Source organism: Somniosus microcephalus, chromosome 14 (genome assembly GCF_052327205.1).
Source record: "Somniosus microcephalus isolate GS21.2 chromosome 14, FLI_Smic_1.0, whole genome shotgun sequence".
Taxonomy (NCBI): Eukaryota; Metazoa; Chordata; class Chondrichthyes; order Squaliformes; family Somniosidae; genus Somniosus; species Somniosus microcephalus.
The window spans coordinates 22,449,150-22,468,225 of NC_141000.1; the positions used below are offsets into that span (position 1 = coordinate 22,449,150).

The 19,076-nt window shown below is 42.8% G+C and overlaps 1 protein-coding gene across 6 annotated transcripts in view; it reads left to right on the top strand.

Annotated features, from left to right (window-relative positions):
• The first annotated feature begins 244 nt into the window (after window positions 1–244).
• The window catches only part of LOC147107374 (cyclin-dependent kinase-like 5), a 145,916-nt gene continuing 127,084 nt past the window's right edge, over window positions 245–19,076 (top strand). For 2 of the 6 annotated variants that reach the window (XM_086006337.1, XM_086006339.1), the window contains exons 1-3: window positions 247–391; window positions 13,122–13,355; window positions 15,843–15,877. In XM_086006337.1, the coding sequence (XP_085862463.1) occupies window positions 13,292–13,355; window positions 15,843–15,877 (99 nt within the window). In that variant the 5' untranslated portion in view covers window positions 247–391; window positions 13,122–13,291. Of the gene's footprint in view, window positions 392–4,969; window positions 4,989–13,121; window positions 13,356–15,842; window positions 15,878–19,076 lie in introns of those variants that run through there. The other 4 variants (XM_086006340.1, XM_086006341.1, XM_086006338.1 and 1 more) reach the window with 4 other exon arrangements.

The window sequence follows — 19,076 nt, forward strand, 5'->3', positions numbered from 1 at the left end:
GGGGGTGACTGCCCCTGTCTCAGTATTGGGGGGGGGGGGTGACTGCCCCTGTCTCAGTATTTGGTGGGGGGGGGTGACTGCCCCTGTCTCAGTATTTGGTGGGGGGGGGTGACTGCCCCTGTCTCAGTATTTGGTGGGGGGGGGGGTGACTGCCCCTGTCCCAGTTCTGGCTGGCTGGCGGGCGGGGTAATTGCCCCTGTCTCAGTACTGGGCGGATTATTGCGGAGATGAACTGACCCCTTCGCTGTGCAAGGTGTGGGCCTCCCCCGCGAGCCGCCTAGCGGCGTGAGTCATCCGTGCACGCGATGGTTCTGACGTTGCGGTTACGCAGTGCAACATGGCGGCTCCGTAGAGAAGTCGCTGCTGCGGAGCTGAGCGGCTGACACTGCGGGTGAGTGCGGGCCAGGCCTGGGTTGAAGATGGGGGACCGGGACGCGCGAGGTTGGGCAGTCGGCTGTTGCGGATGTCCGGTGTTGTTGTCTGTTCGGGACGGCCTGTTTGTTGCATGTCCCGCCGTTATAGGTGCGAGCAGTAACCGCCGCCGCTCGCGCCGGGCTGGGAGAGGAGGGGAGCGGCGCGCGGCACAGCCCGAGCCCGGGACCCGAGACCCGGGACCCGGGGCGGGGGTGGCAGCGAACCGACCCGCCCCGCGCTCACCTGTTGGCTCCTCCGCTCCAGGTCTCGCCAGAGTTTGCAGTCTGAGCCTGAGCCTCACTCCGCAGCAAAGGGCGAGCAGCTGAAGGATGGGACACTGGCATGTTTGCCATTTGTTTTTCACTCGCTGATTTGTAATGGTTTTGCTTGAATAATTGACATTAGTAGCAGTGCATTTGTCATCCTTGACTTGAACCCTTCACCTGTTGACGTGTATTTGAAAAGCGTTCACTCCTCTTTGTATTCTGTTCCTAAATATTTGGAACGATAACGAGTGGGATTTAAAAATATGTAAGGTGAATGGATTTGTTTTTCTCTGTTGCCTCTCCTGGCAAAGTCATATTTGCCTTGGTTCTGGGTCATTATCTTGTGTAAATTGTTTTTGGAGTAGGTGATGTAATTCGTTTGGGTGGAAATTATTTGACCTATTTTCCAAAACCACACACACAAATTCTCAGCTCTTAATCCATTAAAGTTGTGGATTGAATTTGCCTTGGTTTACATGCTGCCTAGCTTTATCTCGGGCTCTAATGAAGGTGTCATGAAATCAGCAGCAACTCCATCATCATCATCATCATGGATATATATATGCTGATAACTTTAGATTGAGTACTGATTGGTATTTGTATTTTAGAATAGTTAAAGCAAATGACCCCTTGGCAATCATATCAGGGAAGATTGTTGGTATCCTTTCCAGTGGATTCGAACGAATATTGGAATCACAGAAACCCCACAGTGCAGATAGAGGCCACTTCGGCCCATCGAGCCTGCACCGACACACATCCCACCCAATCCCCGTAACCCCTACACCAACACATATCCCACCCTATCCCCGTAACCCCACGTATTTAATCCCCCTAACACTAAGGGTCAATTTATCATAGCCAATCAACCTAACTCGCACATCTTTGGACTGTGGGAGGAAACCGGAGCACCCGGAGGAAACCCACGCAAACACGGGGAGAATGTGCAAACTCCACACAGACAGTCGCCCGAGGCCGGATTCGAACCCGGGTCCCTGGCGCTGTGAGGCAACAGTGCTAACAACTATGCCACCGTGCTTCTATTCTATTTGGCCCGATTAGGATTAGCCCTTTCCCTTTAGTAGGTCTTTTCCTGACTGTTCTTTTTTGTATTTTTTTTCCGTAGCCTTTTTAGTGGCATAGGTATTTTACACACACTACAATTTAATTCGGAGTTGCAGAAGGCAATGCCCTATTTATACTGTGCCGTTAAACTAGTCTGCACACCATCCCAGTCACACACATGACCTACTTCTATTTCTGTATTCATGTTGCTCTTGATCTGACCAATAAGAGATCTTTGACTGAAAAAGAGAAAATGCTGGCAATTCAGCAGGTCAAGGAGCATCTGTGGAGAGAGAAACAAGAGTTAACATTTCAGGTTGATGACCTTTAAAAGAGATCTTTGATAGTGGCTCAGGTGATTCGAACCATTGTTTTTCTTGCTATAAAACACTATTTATTTCCTTGGAGACTCACAATTGGGAATCTGTACAGTTAAGTAGCAAGGTAAGGTACAGTCTGTTGGAGTTGTGGCACACTGCACTCCCAGGCACTATTCTTGTTTTATTTGGAGGACTAAGGAAAGTGTGTGTACGGCAAGACCAGTCAGAACAGGTTGGGCTAAATGAAATTGGGTCAAGTAGCCCAATAAGCCTACTCATTGAAACAGAATGCAGAGAGATCGATGGCAGCAGAAACTTCAACAAATAATGTTCACACAGAATGCTGGAGTTGCACTGTAGTTAGAACAGCTTTTTTCTTTCCATCAGTGATTATGTTACAACCATACAATTATGACTTCATGACAAAGGGGCGCAGCTGTAAGATGGGATTGGAGGGGGTGATTGGTGAAGCCTGAGCAGAACCCATGCTACTGATTTGAGAAAAACATCAGCTTCAGTGCTTTTGTTGGAAAATAAAATTTTGCTATTTTTAAAATTAAAAAAAATTGATTTTTAAGCCGTGTCAGTAGTCTTCATTGTCATTTTTGTACTCCCACCTTTTAAACAGTGCAGTTTGCAATCCAGAACACGTGGTGCTAGTTGGACAAATTCCTATCGTATTCACATGAATTTTGAATACAGATCTGTTCCTAATAGTTAAATAGTGATAATCTCATATCAGTTTTCAACAAGAAAGAATTCCAAGTACTTAAGAATTAGTTGATGGTTGTAAAATGGTGGGCATTTATACAAAATAAAGTATTAGTGGCTGCCAAGAATGACCTAAGCGCGCTCTGTGATTCACACATGTTGCCGCAACTAGTTATGACTTAAATGTGAGTTACAACTGGCTGTTCACGGGAGCTGAGAGATTTTTCAGTCCTTGAAGTAGATAGAAACAAAGTCAAGTCCAAATAGATGGTGGGGGTGCGCAGGAGCGGGGTTGCCTTGAAGCAGTTGTAGTTCAGCTTTCAGAAAAATGTTTTGTTGTTAAAATACTTGTGCTACAGTTCTAATATCAATATTTTCAATTGTTGAAGTTCTTCGAGAATATGTAGATTTAAAAAAAAAAAAAATTATATTCAGTGTTTGCCCCTGGTTGAGATTTCATAAAACCCCTGTGCTGCATGGTCGTACTGTGCAGTTTGTAAAATTGTAATTTCTCTTGCTGATCCTTGCTGTGCACTGTGTTACTGTTTGATTTCTCTGATGCTTGCTTTTCTCTGACCTAGTTGCTGTCTTACTTAAGCACTTCTTTATTCAACCACTGCTGGTGCAATCCCTGAAGATCATGCCACAAAACCTCACAAACCATGTCCTCTACCACTAGGGTAGAAGTGTTCCTGGTACAAGAAAAACAACAACTTGCATTTATATAGCACCCTTAACATAGTAAAACATCCTAAGGTGCTTCACAGTAGCGTAGTCAGACAAAAATTAGCACCAAGCCAAAGAAGGAGACATTAGGACAGGTGAGGTCAAGAAAGTAAGTTTTAAGGAGTGTCTTTAAGGAGGAGAGATGGAGAGGCAGAGAGGTTTAGGAAGGGAATTCCAGAGCTTGGGGCCTAAACAGCTGAAGACACTCCCGCCAATGGTGGGGGTAAAGGAAGTGGGGGATGCACAAGAGACTAGAGTTGGAGGAACGCAGAGTTCTCGGAGGGTTGTAGGGGTGGAGAAGGTTACAGAGATAGAGAAGGGCAAGGCCATGGAGGACCTGGGAATGGAGTTGGTGGTAGGGAGCCAAAGACAATAACTTATGTCTTCCCAATGTTTAGTTGGAAGATAGTTTGGTTCATCCAGAACTAAATGTTGGGCAAGCAGCCTGACAACACGGACAGTTGAGAGAGCTGGGTGTCATCAGCGTACATGTGGAACCTGATAAGTTTTCATATGATGATGTTGAGGGGCAGCATGTAGATGAGAAATAGGAGCGAGCCAAGGATAGATCCTTGGGGGCGGCGGGACTCCAGAGGTAAGTGTGGGGGCTGGCAGAGATACCATTGCAAGACATTCTCTGGCTATGACTGGATAGGTAAGAGTGGAACCAGGTGAATTTAGTCTCACATCTGGACAACAGAGAAGAGGTGTTGGAGGAGGATGGTGTGGTCAGCCATGTCAAAGGCTGCAGAGAAGTCATCAAGAATGAGGAGGGATAGTGCACCACGGTCACAATCTCTCAAGATGAAAGTCCCCCTTCCGGTTAACAACGTTTAAAGAAGACAAACAGACGCGGCATCAAAAGAATATCTCACAGATTTTGGTATAATGTCAGATTTGCACAGTTTATGAATCTGATGTACTACATTTGTGAAATTGTATGTGTATCGGTTCCAGTGATCAGCATATGTACTCATCTCCTTTTAGATATCAGTTGTAGTTGCTGTTGCAGATGAAGTAGGAAGTTCAGTGTTGCTGTTGTTTTGGAGATTAAGGTCATGATCTATACAGGAAACGAAGTAGGCCATTCAGCTTCTCGAGTCAGTTTCGCCGTTCAGTTAGATCACGGATTATCTGTAACCCACCGTTGCGCCATTTCCCTTGATACCCTTACCCAACAAAAATCTATTGGCCCAGAATTTGCGGTAAGCGATGGTGATCGCTGCTGACCTCCAAGAAAGCTGCGATCTCTGACGAAAACTTCAGCTTTCTCGACGTTAAATTGATTGTAGCGCTGTTAAATTGATTGTAGCGCTGTCAAAAGGGGGATTCCTAGCATAGAGCAGCAGTGATGTCATCAATCTGTCTAAGCAGCCAATCACAATTCTCACAGACAGCAAACCAGGAAATAAAAAGCGCTGATTTATTGCACTTAATTTTTTTTTTACAGAGAGCGAAATAAAGGTTGGAGCATTCACATAGGATTAAGGTAGAAGCTGAAATACCATAACTATTTTTATTTTGTTTAAAGTTTTTTATTATTTTAAAAATCTAGTAATTTTTAACATACTGAAGAAATTTGACATTCCACAAATATAACCTTAGTATTTCAGGGCCAGAAAAGTTGTTCAGCAATCAATATGTTGGTAAAACCCCAGTTAGACTTTTTCCAACAAGGCGTAACTTTTTATTGGGTGTTTAACAGCATAGTTAGATTGGAAAAGCTTACGTTTTCATCAGTTCAGCTGATTTCACAGATTGCCGGCTATGGGGAGTTCCACAGCGCAGCCTGTGGTGGATTAGGGAATGACTGACTGCAGCTTCAGGATTTCTACGTTCAGCTGTGCATGCGCTAAATCCTGAAGTTACGGTCAGTTCGCCGTCATTACCGCTGTGAAATCCGGGCCATTGATCTGAGAATTTTTTTTTAGACTGTTCTAGGTTTGTGTACTTCAGAGTTTGTAATAGAGGATATTTTATGCACAAGATTTAATGACTCTGTTTCTTGAGCTAAATATCAACAATTGTTTCGTTAATGTAATTGAAAACTGATGCCCACTAATTAAGACCCTGCGGAGAATGTAGCAATCCAGTGTCCATTAATCAGAGCAGATGTTACTTTGCCCTACTTATTATTCATAAAGGCAGTTGCACTAAAAATACTGCCTTGTAAACACATGTATTGCAATAAGATAAGGCACTCTTGTAAGGAAGAGAAAATTAGAAGGTTCGTCAGCTATTTTCGTGTTGGTTACTTTGTTTGCCTGACCCATTGGGCAGGCAATGTTGGTGATGGGGCTTTTAAAAGAAATTATATAAATATTCTTTTAACATGAAAATGACATTTTGAGTGCTTCAACTACAATTAAAAATAGAATAGGGTATTTAAAGGTTATTGCTATCAGGAATGTGAGCTTAAATAGATTCCCTTGTAAAGATATTCTGACTTTTTTTTAAACCAGCCTTCCAACAAAATTGACCTTGCTGTATGAAGTTTTGTTCATTCAGCAAAATGAGTGCATCTCTTCAGCAGGATCAGGAATGTGGTAGAAGTTATTCACTATAGGTACTTTCAGAAGCTGGTATAATCATTTACTAGATTGCAGTTATTGATCTATAAGGCTCTTTTTTCAGATTCATTAAATTCCCTGAAAAAAAAATCAGTTTATTTTAGAAAATGATTACCAGGTAAAAATTGTGAGAAATAGATTTTGCATTTTCTGAAAGAATAAGCAGGCAAAATTCAGTGTTGGAAAAAGATTTTCAAAAGTTTTCAGTCTTCTCACTTAGCGTACTACTTCTTAAATGAGTTTTTTTTAAATTATTGACCTTCAACTATATCAATCGTTATTATTACTTTTTTGAATTGACTGGAAAACTGGTCTTTACAACCAATGAAAATTTTTTGTTTTAAAATAAACTTTTTTCCATCCCAAAATGGATGATATGAGCCAGAACAAAATGGGTAAGGGCAAAAGAGGTTAGATTAAATTGGATAGAAATAAAATCTAAACTGTAGGTGTGGGGATGTAAGGAAAGATAGGGTGACAATTGAAGTGTTGACACTTTTCTTTTTTATTTGTTGTGCAGTTTAGTGTTGGTATTCTATTAATAATCCAATCCTGTCTTTCAGCATTGCATTAGTATGCTAGAATCCCACTCGATAAGGTCCCACATAAGAGATTAGCATGTAAAATTAAGGCACATGGGATTGGGGGCAAGGTATTGACTTGGATAGAGAACTGGTTGGCAGACTGAAAGCAAAGAGTTGGAATAAACGGCTCTTTTTCCGAGTGGCAGGCAGTGACTAGTGGGGTACCGCAGGGATCGGCCATTGGACCCCAGCTATTCACAATATATATTAATGATCTGGACGAGGGAACTAGATGTAATATCTCCAAGTTTGCAGACGACACAAAGCTGGGTGGGTGTGTGTGCTGTGAGGAGGACGCCGAGAAACTCCAGTATGATTTGGACAGGTTGGGTGATTGGGCAGAAGCATGGCAGATGCAATATAACATGGATAAATGCGAGGTTATCCACTTTGGTGTCAAAAACAGGAAGGCAGATTATTATCTGAACGGCAGTAGATTTGGAAAAGGGGAAGTGCAACGAGACCTGGGTGTCCTTGTGCACCAGTCGCTGAAGGTAAGCATGCAGGTGCAGCAGGCGGTTAAGAAGGCAAATGGTATGTTGGATTCGAGTACAGGAGCAAGGATGTCTTGCTGCAGTTGTACAGGGCCTTGGTGAGTCCACCCCTTGAGTATTGTGTGCAGTTTTGGTCGCCTTATCTGAGGAAGGATGTTCTTGCCATTGAGGGAGTGCAGTGAAGATTCACCAGGCTGATACCTGGGACGGCAGGAATGACGTATGAGGAGAGATTGGGTCAATTAGGCTTATATTCGCTAGAGTTTAGAAGAATGAGAGGTGATCTCATTGAAACTTATAAAATTCTAACAGGACTAGACAGACTAGATGCAGGAAGGATGTTCCTGATGGCGGGGGAGTCCAGAACCAGGTGTCACAGTCTAAGGATAAGGGGCAAGCCATTTAGGACTGAGATGAGGAGGAATTTCTTCACCCAGAGAGTGGTGAACCTGTGGAATTCTCTACCACAGAAGGCAGTTGAGGCCAATTCATTAAATATATTCAAGAAGGAGTTAGATATATTTCTTAAGGCTAAAGGGATGGGGAGAAAGCAGGGACAGGGTACTGAATTTGGATGATCAGCCATGATCTCATTAAATGGCGGAGCAGGCTCGAGGGGCCGAATGGCTTACTCCTGCTCCTATTTTTTATGTTTGTATGAGGGCTCTGCAACAGTCTGCTCCTCCTGCGTCTGCAGGGGCTGAGACGCCCATCTCAGTTGGGTGAGTTCTCTGGTAGGGCTCTGACCGAGGGCTACTTAGTGGCGTGGAAGTGTGAGCGTTTGGAGAGGAGCCCCCACTTCCTTGTTGCCTACCACCAACATCCCTCTGATAGGTCAGCCCCACTTCAGTGCTAGCAAGTAGCTTGACAGCACCTTGCTGCACATCGGGGGGACCATGAGGACTTGTATCTGCACTGGCAATCCTACTCAAAAGGACTTCTGTGAAGCTCTGGTTTCTCTGCTCAATAGCTGCCCATCGCTCCTCCAGAGATGTCAGTCTATTCTGAACATTCACCATGTTTTCCAGACTCTGACTTATTTTCTCCATGGTTGTAGCCATCCTCTCCTACCGTTGCCATCCTAACCGTGGAGGTAGCCATCCTAACCACAGAGGTGGGTTCATGCACCATTGCCTCCACAAAGGCACTGCTCATATTAGAGTTGGACTCCTCCATCCTCTCCGTACTTGCAGTAACCGTGGAGACAAAATCTGCCAGAGACTCCTCCACCTGTTCCTGGAGTTCTTGCAACGCTTTCTGTCTGGATGGACCCGGAGGCACAGGGTCCACATGCAGCTGAGCAGAACTGGGAGCACCCTGCGGCTTCTGACTAGGATTCTCCACTTCTGTCCCTGTCTCCACCATATGCTGATGCTCACTTGTGAGCTGTGATACACCAGGTGACAACACTACTCTATCTCTCAAAGGTCCCACCGAGGTGTGCGTATCTGTGCTGGTGCTGGGTGCGCTTAATTCTGCTGACACTGCACCCTCCGAGGTTGCAGGTTCCTCTGGGGAGCCTTCCAGCTCAGGCTCTTCCTCCTGGACAGTGGGGAGGGGAGCTGTTGATGGTCCTGTGGGGGAGTAAAGGCATGTGTTAGACGTGATATTAATGTAGCATGCACGTGGACTTGTGCAGATGGTCATTAGTCAATCTGTATGAGCATCAGAAGCCATATCAGTCACTCATGCAATGTAAATGAGAAAGATGCAAAACTATTCTGTCCCCAGCATGTTCTGATGCGCCCGTCTGTCTGTCCCCCACTTCCAGATCCTCCTCGGTTCCAACGATCTCTAGGGCCGCCTCCTCAGCGCTAGTGAGATGGGCGATTGAGGGTGGCCCTCCTCCTGTCTTCGCCCTTTCCCTCTTATTGTGGGCTCGCTTTTCCTGCAATGAGGGACACAAGTGGAGTTTGAGTGATAATGATGGTGAGTGTAGAGAATCCATATCATAGATGCTTAGAAGGAGACAAAGATGGAGTGAGGTCCCAATACCAAGGGCCCTCCCTGTGTGTTAGTTGCTGCCACTGCCTAACAGTGATAGGGAGTGCGAGGGCAGCATAGTCGAATAGTGAAGTGATTTGTGCGCATAGAAATGGGTTGGTTAAGGGTGCAAGGGATGTAAGGGTAAAGCGGGATGTGTAGGAGTAGGTTGGCAATGCATAGTGCTGAGAGCATTTCTATTATCTTGCACCTTTCATCTAGGCCATAAGTAAATATTCAGAGCAAATTAGTTTCCCTCTGGCTCAAGACTACGCACCCAGTGGTTTAACAGACATCTATGCAACATTTTTATTGGTCTAAACACAACAATAGAAAATTCCACACTTTCTGACCTCTGCACGATTAAGTATGGAGACAATGGCCCAGAAATTCGGGTCTCCACGGGCGAATACGCATGGGGTACTCACCCGTAAGCCTGTGCGGACAAGGTTATTGAACCTTTTTCGGCACTGCAGCCTGGTTCTGCTGCACATTGATCTGGAGCGGACCTCCTGAGCCAGTTGTAGCCACACAGCTTTGGTTTGCTGGGGAGGTTTTTTCCTCCCAGAGGAAGGAAAAAACACCACCTTTTGATCTCTGGCTCCCTCCACCAGAGCATGGAGGGGAGTCATCATCGAAACGTGGTGAGGCCTTGGCCCTTGAGCTTGACATTTCAGCAGTAGAACACACTTTAAGCAGTTGTCACTCTGGAAGAACATAGGCACAAAATGAAGCAATGCTGCTCGGAGGCCTTAAATGCAGCTGGAGAAATGACGTCAGCAGAGGTGAGTTTCAGACCCAAAAGACTAATTGGGCCAGAGGAGCGCGCACGCAGGGCATCAAGTGCCCAATTAGGGTAAAATCGCAATTTTATCCCGCCCGACAGCGGTGGTGGCATCGGGACCCCCTGACCCGCACCCAGCTCGCCACCAATGGCAAAATCGAGCCCCTGATGTTTAAAATCATAAAACAGAAATGTATGATCATAAGGAGCCCTGTTAGAATAAATATTGGCCCAGAAATTCGGGTCACGGGCTTCCCGCGGGTGCAAGCCCCCGACCTGCACTTAGCTACCGCGCCGGCCGTTGAGCTGTGGGCCCGCGTGGGACTCCGATCCTGGGCCTCCTCCAACTGCCGGCGCGCAGTGCTTGCGTATCCCAGGGGCGCAGTTAGTTCGATGCGTCCCCTGGGATCACGTGGGCCATGGGGAGCCAAACGGAGCAGGGAATGCTTCATTCATAAGTTTGACCGGACCTGTCAAACCTATAAATACTAATAAGCCCCAAAACATCACTAAATCTTCAAATAATTTTTTTTTTAAATCACATTTTTAAAATAAACTATAAATTACATGAAATAACAATTTTAAACAATTTAAATTTTCTAAAAAAATTAATTACATTTTCTAACGGGGCTAAAAAATAAACTTACCTTTCAAGTATTTAAAAATAATAAACCTGTGGAAAAAATGTTTTAATTTTAATTAATTCACCACTTCCCTTGTAAAAAGCAGGCCTTGCGACTGCTTTTTAAATGTGTAAATTCTGGAGACTTCCCGGGAAAACCTGCAAAAAAAACGTAAGTTCGATGCACATGGCCGCCTCTCCTGCGCACGCGTTTGACTTCTGAACCCCTTTCAGGGGAACGGAAGTGCCGGTTTCCCGTAGTCTTGAGCCGGAGGGAAACTAATTTGCTCTGAATATTTACTTCTGGCCTAGATGAAAGGTGCAAGATAATAGAAATGTATGTGTTTGAACCTGAACTATACTGTACTTGGAAATTTTTTTTTTTTAACTTTGTCTTTTTTTCTGTTTATTGTTACTGCGATTTCCTATTAAAATTAATTTGTATGTCAACAGTTTAATGGTGAGACAAAATTGAAAAATATGTACTGTATTTATAAAATCACGTTTAAATCCCAGTTAACATTTTTTACAGTACATGTACAATGTGGAGAGCATCTGTCCGTTGTATAATTGCTTGTCGTATTTTTTTGTTATATCTGCAGATAGAAGCCAAACCTTCCAGCTGTAATTTTCCACATATTGGATACTGTAGCTTCCATGAATTGCTTGTGAAAATTTTGTGATATTATAGTACCAAGTTATATGATCAAGAATTGATGGCTAGTGCTTACTGCCACCCTGCTGAAATAAGTGGGAAGTTGTGAACCACATGGAACATGTCAACACTGAAGGGGCTGCTTTTGTGCAAGCAGATGTAAAAATTGTTTAGACTGCTGATTATATATTCTGGTATCTTGGCGGAAAGATGGAACCACACCAGATACCTGAATTGGAGAAAATGCAAAGAAACTGTATTTACCAAAATTGCATGGCTTTATAAAGTTATCCCAAAGTTATAGAATGCTTTAATGACAGGACAGGAACGTGGAGGTAAATTTCATAGCTCTCTGTTGGGATCGGAGGTTAATGTGCCATAATGTGTAGAGACTTTGTTTTATGAAGACAAATATCCTTACTTCCCTGCAGCATGAGTCTCTGATGTTGGCTGTACTATGGCTGAGGTGTAGTGAAGAATTTTGTACTTGCCAGAAAGAAGTAGAGAAAATGGACGCCAAGTCATTCCATATTGTTCTCGTACATCTTTCAGCAATCTGTTTGAGAATATTTCCTCCAGGCACGTTATCTTCATGGCATGAGAACTGTGGCATCACAAGCATGTTTTAGAAAGTGCAATTACAAGGGACAGTAAATTAATATAATGGCAATGAAAGTTAATATTTTTTGCTTTGACAAAGATAACAGATTCTGCAAATACTGCTGCAGTAGTGAATGTGGGTAAATGCTGTAACGCAGTGCAGCCATGAGCACTTTCATAAAGCTTGTACAAAAAGCATTTTTTGCACCAAATGTAATATTTTGAGAGAGTACATACATGGTAGAAAGCATACCTTTTTATAGATGACGTAGAAATGTTGGATGGGCAAATTTCCATGCTTTAGAAGAAGTATGCTATGGAATATCTAGCCACTGGATGCTACCTTCCTCCTCCTGTGCTTGGCGATAATACAGTTAACAGTGAACAAATTTTATGGTAAATGAATAGATCCTGCCATTTCTACTGTGATACTTCATTGTCTGCCCTGTCCTCTTCCCTCCCTACTTTTCCTTGGAAATCCTGTGTTGGACTGTTACTGAGAGGTCATGCAGTCAACTTGTCCCAAACATCATTGGTGAAGGATCAGTAGAGTATGAACAAGTAATAACACAGGGGTTATGATCAGGTGTCTGTTAAATATTAATTTGAACCATCTTTATGGTTTACTGAACAAGAAAAACTAAATAGGCCATGTTTGCAATGGTTATTCTTGACACTTTGACATCCTTCATAACAAGTTATCTATAAAAATATTTAATCTGTTTACTTGTACTGTCAATTGAAACTCTAAGTAGACGCTCCTAGATGGATGCTGCAGTATTTTATGGCAGTAATCCAAATTCAGATGACATAAATTTAATGTGAAATTTTGGGGGCTAGTCAGCTGAACTTTATTCGTCTACCAGTATTTATTAAATGCTGTTTCCACATCTCTTTCCATCCCATATACCAAACGCACCCCCCACCCTCAAAACCCGTAGGAGCATGCTTTCAAAACAATGCTAAAACTATTGGATGATGTTGGACCTTGAAGGATATCAGGTTATTCTGCATGATGGATTAAGGAAATCTTCACTGTTCTCCATGTCGTACAAATTACAAAAACTATGGCGATCATGCACAGGAAACGCAGCTTTTGTAAAAGCTGCAAGATCGTTGGGTAACCTCAGCATTTTGGTGTGCATGTCAGATGGAATGTTTGTTATTCCCCATATTGTTTCATGTTGTCATGTTTAATAGAATTTGAAATCTTATCTTGTCTCTATGGAACAAGATTAGTAAACACAAGCCTATCCCGTCTGAGATAATAGGATTTTTGTACCCTAAGAATAGTTTCAGAATTGGTAATTACAAACATTATTTGTTTCAGATGGGACGACATTGCGACTAGATTACGACAAGTATGAAGGATGTGAATTTAATTTGTTGGACCTCCTGGTTTCATGGACACTGTACGATAGCTGCCTGCAGCAAGTTACTTTTTAATATCCATAACTATGATGTGATTTGGGATCGTACTTGTCAGAGAAATTTGTCTTCATGAAGATTCCTGACATTGGTGATGTGATGAATAAATTTGAAGTCCTTGGAATTGTCGGTGAAGGTAAGTTTGGGAGTCTTGACTGAAGTGAATAAGTGTTCAAGTTGATGCAATATTCCTCAGATTAACACATTGGCCCAGACTCTGCTGGAAAAGTAACGACGCGTTAAAGGCGCATGCCGTTATTTGTGTGTTTTAAAAAAACAAAAAAAAACTGCAATTTGTGCCGAGGAAGAGTTATGGTGGGAGTTGCAAATCGCCACATTACTGGATAATTTGCACCGTTCCGCCGTTAGCCTCGCAAAAAAAGGAGCTCGCCATCAACCTCCCCATGATTTTCAAGTTGGTGCTGCATTTGTGCTGTTAAAACAAATTAAATGCACTGCAGAAAGTTAGGTCTGGTATTTAATGACATAAGAACCCTTTTAATGATTTATGTTCCTGCACTGCCACTCAACCTCAGAGGCCCAGAAAGAGAATAATTAAATGGTGAGTCTCATTCCTGCAGGTAGTAAATTGTCCAAGGAGGTTTTTTCAATTTTACATTTTGTAATTTTTTTCTTACTTTTCATTTGTCTTTTTTCTCTCTCAATCCAATCTTTCTTTCTCTCTATTTATCTTTCTGTATTTGATTTGACTCTATTTCACCCTATTTCCTTCTGTCTTTTCGGTTATTATTTTCTATCCTTGAATTTAAAAGGTTAAGGTGATACAACAACTTGTATTTATATAGCGCCTTTAACGCCCCAAAGCGCCTCACAGGAACGTTATAAAACAAAATTTGACACCGAGCCGCATAAGGAGAAATTAGGGCAGATGAAAGTGGTAGGTTATAAGAAGCGTCTTAAAGGAGGAAAGAGAGGCGGAGAGGTTTAGGGAGGGAATTCCAGAGCTTCGGGCCTTGGCAACTGAAGGCATGGCCACCAATGGTGGAGCGATTTAACCTAGGGGATGCTCGAGGCCAGAATTAGAGGAGCGCAGATATCTGAGGGTTGTGGGGTTGGAGAAGATTACAGAAATAGGGAAGGGCGAGGCCATGGAGGGATTTGAAAACAAGGATGAGAATTTTAAAATTGAGGCATTGCTTAACTGGGAGTCAATGTAGGTCAGGGAGCACAGGGGTGATGGGTGAACGGGACATGTTGCGAGTTAGAACACGGGCAGCAGAGTTTTGGATGACACCAAGTTTACGTTGGGTAGAATGTGGGAGGCTGGCTAAGTGTGCATTGGAATAGGCAAGTCTGGAGGTAACAAGGCATGGGTGGGGGTTTCAGCAACAGGTGAGCTGCGGCGGGGCGGAGTTGGGTGATGCTCCGGAGGTGGAAATAGGCTGTCTTAGTGATGGCTCGGCTATGTGGTCAGAAGCTCATCTCGGTGTCAAATATGACAGCATGGTTACGAACAGTCTAGTTCAGTCTCGGACAGTTGCCAGGGAGAGGGACTGCTGTTCCTGACGTGCACTGAGGTTCCAGATGCCCAGTTGACCTCGTCGTGTCATTGTCAACTTGCCATTGTGTCTTCAGTATCTGAAGACCAAATTTTAAATTGGGCTTTTTTGTTTGATGGCAGAATGGATATGATTAGCTTTAAAAGTATGTTGAATTCTAAATGATTAATTTTTAAATCATTTAATATTTGCTCCAGAAATGGGCTTGATTGTTGGGCTCAAATGATTTTAAAGCATGTTTTGCACTAAAAGTTATATATGTATATACGTATATTGGTAATTGCTACTCCAGATCAGAAATTCCATATTTTATTCCAAATATGTACACTGTTGCTTTCCAATTTCATTCTTCCCTTAAAATATTTTGCTACTTCCTCAAGGTTCCCTTGGGCTGTTTCCTTGAATGTTGTTTGGTGACCTGCTTGGGTAGTGTCGGTGCAGCTCAGGATTTGATGGAGTACTTGAGAATAGCCCAGGCTGTTGTGCCATCCAATTGATTTCATTTTCTTTCCTTTGTTAAGGTAAAGCTGAGTTCAGGAACTCACTGCAAATTTGTATTCTGTATTTTGACAAAGAATTGGTAAAGCAATGAAGAAACAAGTATTTCTGTTACTTTTTAACATTTTGACTTTCCTCCCATAACTTTTTCCAAAACACAGATGAAGCAAGATTGCCAATTGAGTAGGTCAGCCATACTGACCAGGAATGTCTCAGGCTAGATCCCTCAGTCTGTGCTGTGTTAGTTGATCTCAGTCAGGGCAAGAATTGAGCTCCGTGCCTCTGGAATAGGCAGGGAGACATAAGCCAGTGTTCCACTCCTGATGACTATGCAGGTAGCCCTACTGGGAGTGCGTGTGTTGACATCGGATATGAATAAAGTCGGGCTTGCTTGTGATGCTGCCTGAGATCGAATAGCCTGCCGCCACTCTGCCGCATGAATAATGCCCACTTGGGCAATATACGAGAACATGATCAGTGTCCATGAATTTGGAGCCTGACAGCGAGTCGATGCCTTTGGAGTGAAGGATAGAAAAAGGGAAAAAATAAATGTTTAAGATATTTGATTTCAATAATCTGAGGCATAATATTTTTTTCTTTTGCAGGAGCCTATGGGGTGGTACTAAAATGCAGGCACAAGGTTAGTGGATCATTAAAGTCATGAGTCTTTTTGGCAAATGAAACTTTCCAGCTAATAGAATTCAAAATTCAGCCCCTCTATTGGTATATCCATCCAGTGATAATGTAATTATGTTGATTGGTACATATGCTTAATGTACATAATGAGTTAGTTTTGTTTAAAGTTAAATTCTACCATCGGATTCACATCTCAGATTATCAACATTGACAAATTTTGGGAGACTTTGATGCCCAAGAGGATGAAAGTGAAGGTCAAAATCTGCCTAATTGCCTTTTATAGGTAGTACTGGGAATGAAGAATTATAGTTTACAGAGGGAGAAAATAAATGATGAGCTGAACTGCAACTTCAAGAAATCACATTGAAAACTTTGTCTTGTGTTTACCTGATATTTTCAATACCACTTATTGCATAGTTTAAATAGTTTCTTTGAAAAACACCATGGAGGTTATTTTCAACTTTGGTGGGGTGGGAAACTGCTGTTCGCAGATTAGCTGCCTGCAAAACATTTTCCTTTTCATTGAAGCAAAAAAAAGGGAGGGATTTCAATGGATGGAAGAATGTGAGAGTAGGTGACATTTTTTAGTGAGGTTTGCCTCAGCAATGTACCAACTGTAGGCAGGCCCCAACCTGTCATTATAATCACTGTGTATGAGAATAGCACAGAATGACTTGCCCTCTTAATTTTAATCCACTATTACCTCGAGCCCAGATCCTGGAATAGTGCCAAGCCGATGCGCATGTACTACCACCTGACTCTGCTCTCTCTGTAGAGCAACTTTTAAATTGTAGACCTGCTATTCCATGCACTGTAATGCGTTACAGCACTGACTGGGTGGGCGGGGGGGGACACCTAGGAATTTGATGCTGAGTCATCCTTTGTGTCAGTGTACTCATGCTACAATAGTGTTTTGCATCATGATGCAAACACATTGAACATGCTCAGTGCATGTGGCAGACCATGGTAGCAGATTATGAGACCCATTAAAAAGAGGATGTGTGCTGTATAGTGTTTCAATTATTTATGATTGTGTCATCACTGCTGTGAGGCCTGCCATCTGCAATCCATGTCACCCTGGTAAAGTAGAAGTGTTTTTACTTCTGGTCTATGCAAAAACACTTGGCCTCCACTCTACCTTTCTACAGCAGAACTGCTGAGATTTGTGTATATTTTATAGGTTTCTGCACAAAACGATACATGGTTTGGAAGCATTATTTAGCCCTAATTTTTTAAGAGACATGATTTTGCAGTGTAAAAAAACTTGCAGATGCTGGAAATCTGAAACGAAAACCGATAATGCTTGAAACGCTTAGGTTAGGCAGCAGCTGTGAAGAGAACAGAGGAGTTAATGTTTCAGGTGTGGACCCTTCATCAGAGCTGGAAGATATTGCAGATGAACATCTTTGCCCTGTTCCTTTTTAAATGAAGAAGGGGAAAAAGCCCTCATGAGAGACAAAATAGAATAACTTGTGAAGTGCTTAAGTGGAAAACTGGGAAATGGTTAAATGGCAGAAATGTTGTGTTGTTGGAGCTGCACTTGGCAAGTGGAGAGTATGCCATCACACTCCTGACTTGTGCCCTGTAGGTGGTGGAAAGGCTTTGGGGCGTCAGGAGGTGAGTCACTCACCTCAATAACCCAGCCTCTGACTTCTTGTAGCCACGGTATTTATGTGGCTGGTCCAGTTAAGTTGGTGACCCCAGGATGTTGATGGTTGCGATTCGACGATGGTAATCTCATTGAGAGTTGGCCTCTTTCTTATTGACTGTATGATCTATAGTTTGAAAACAAGTAATAAAGGACAAGAGCTCAATTCAGGGTCTTTATTTTGGTGTCTCATTTATTACAATATGTGGGCTATTAAATTGTACATGGCTTAACGAAATACAGTTTATTTTGAAGCTGTTCAGGCAGGCATTCAAATAAAAAAATCAGCAGTTTAAAGATTAAAGAGCGGTGATGATATAGGAGTGAGTGTAATAAGTAATTTTTGGGTGTGGTGGAGGACTCTGAGATGGTTGGTAGGTTTGGCTCAAAGGTGGATCTGAGGAAGTTGGCTTGAAGCTCCCATGATTGTTTTCTGTTAATGCTTTTGCAACTATTTACTGCTAACCATATAACCAATGATGCAATGTCATTAGCTTGTATTAATGGAGAAGAGGATCTATTCAATGCTACATACATGCATGCAACAATAGTTTGTATTTATGTAACGTCTTTAACGTACTGAAATATTGTGAGGTGCTTCACAAATCAGCAGAAGGAATGGATGTTGAGCCTAGAAAATAGATATTAGAGATGACCAAATGGGTTTTGAGGGTTTTTAAAGGTGGGGAGAGAGGAAGAGATGTTTAGAGAGAGTTCCAGAATTGGAATGAGGGAGTGATAAGAGAAGAGGAGATGTATAAGAGGTAGGAGTCAGAGGGGAAGAGCATTCAGATGGGGAAATTACACAAGGGATCACAGAGATAAGGTGGGGTGAGATCATAGAGGGATTTATGTTGAATGTTGTGGAAAAGTTGAGGGATGACCAAGGATACGGCTGCAGGAGTTACTTTTTAGATGCGAGTTTGAGGGAGGACAGATAGGCGGTTAATTCAGAAGGAGCTTGGGGAGTTGGTGTAGATTGAAATACCAAGGATGAGGAGTTGCTCAGTGCAGAGGCTAGGGGAGGATAGAAGAGAGAACATTTAATTGAGGATGTACGTTTGGGGCTTGGGAGGTTGTTAGACAATGAGGTTTTTGAATGAGAGGTGTGAGGGATAGAAAAGGTGGTGTTGGAAGGGGAATGTGCCAAATATATAGGGGAGAGGTCAAGGTGAGACTTGCCGATAAGGGCTGGACTGATTCCATGGCGCACAAAATCGCAGAGCAGGAAGATAGGATTCCTATGTATAAACCTTAATTTGTGTTAAAAATTCAGCAGAGACAGACTACGAAGAGGAAAAAAGCCTATAGCTGATAAAGGCTTTTTATTGATACGAAGGTTACCTAGCAGAATTTCAGATGCTTAATTTTCTCCCTCCACAGAAACTCACAAGGTTCCTTAAAGGAGGAAATGGGAATACTTCATATTTAAAAATAGATTAAAACATGTATAGAGGTAGGCACCTAACCTTCATAGACCGGTTTCTATGTAAAAGGAGTTTGGGCAGTCTCTGTTCAGTTCCTAGGAGGTGGCGATGCCCAGTACAAAACTGGC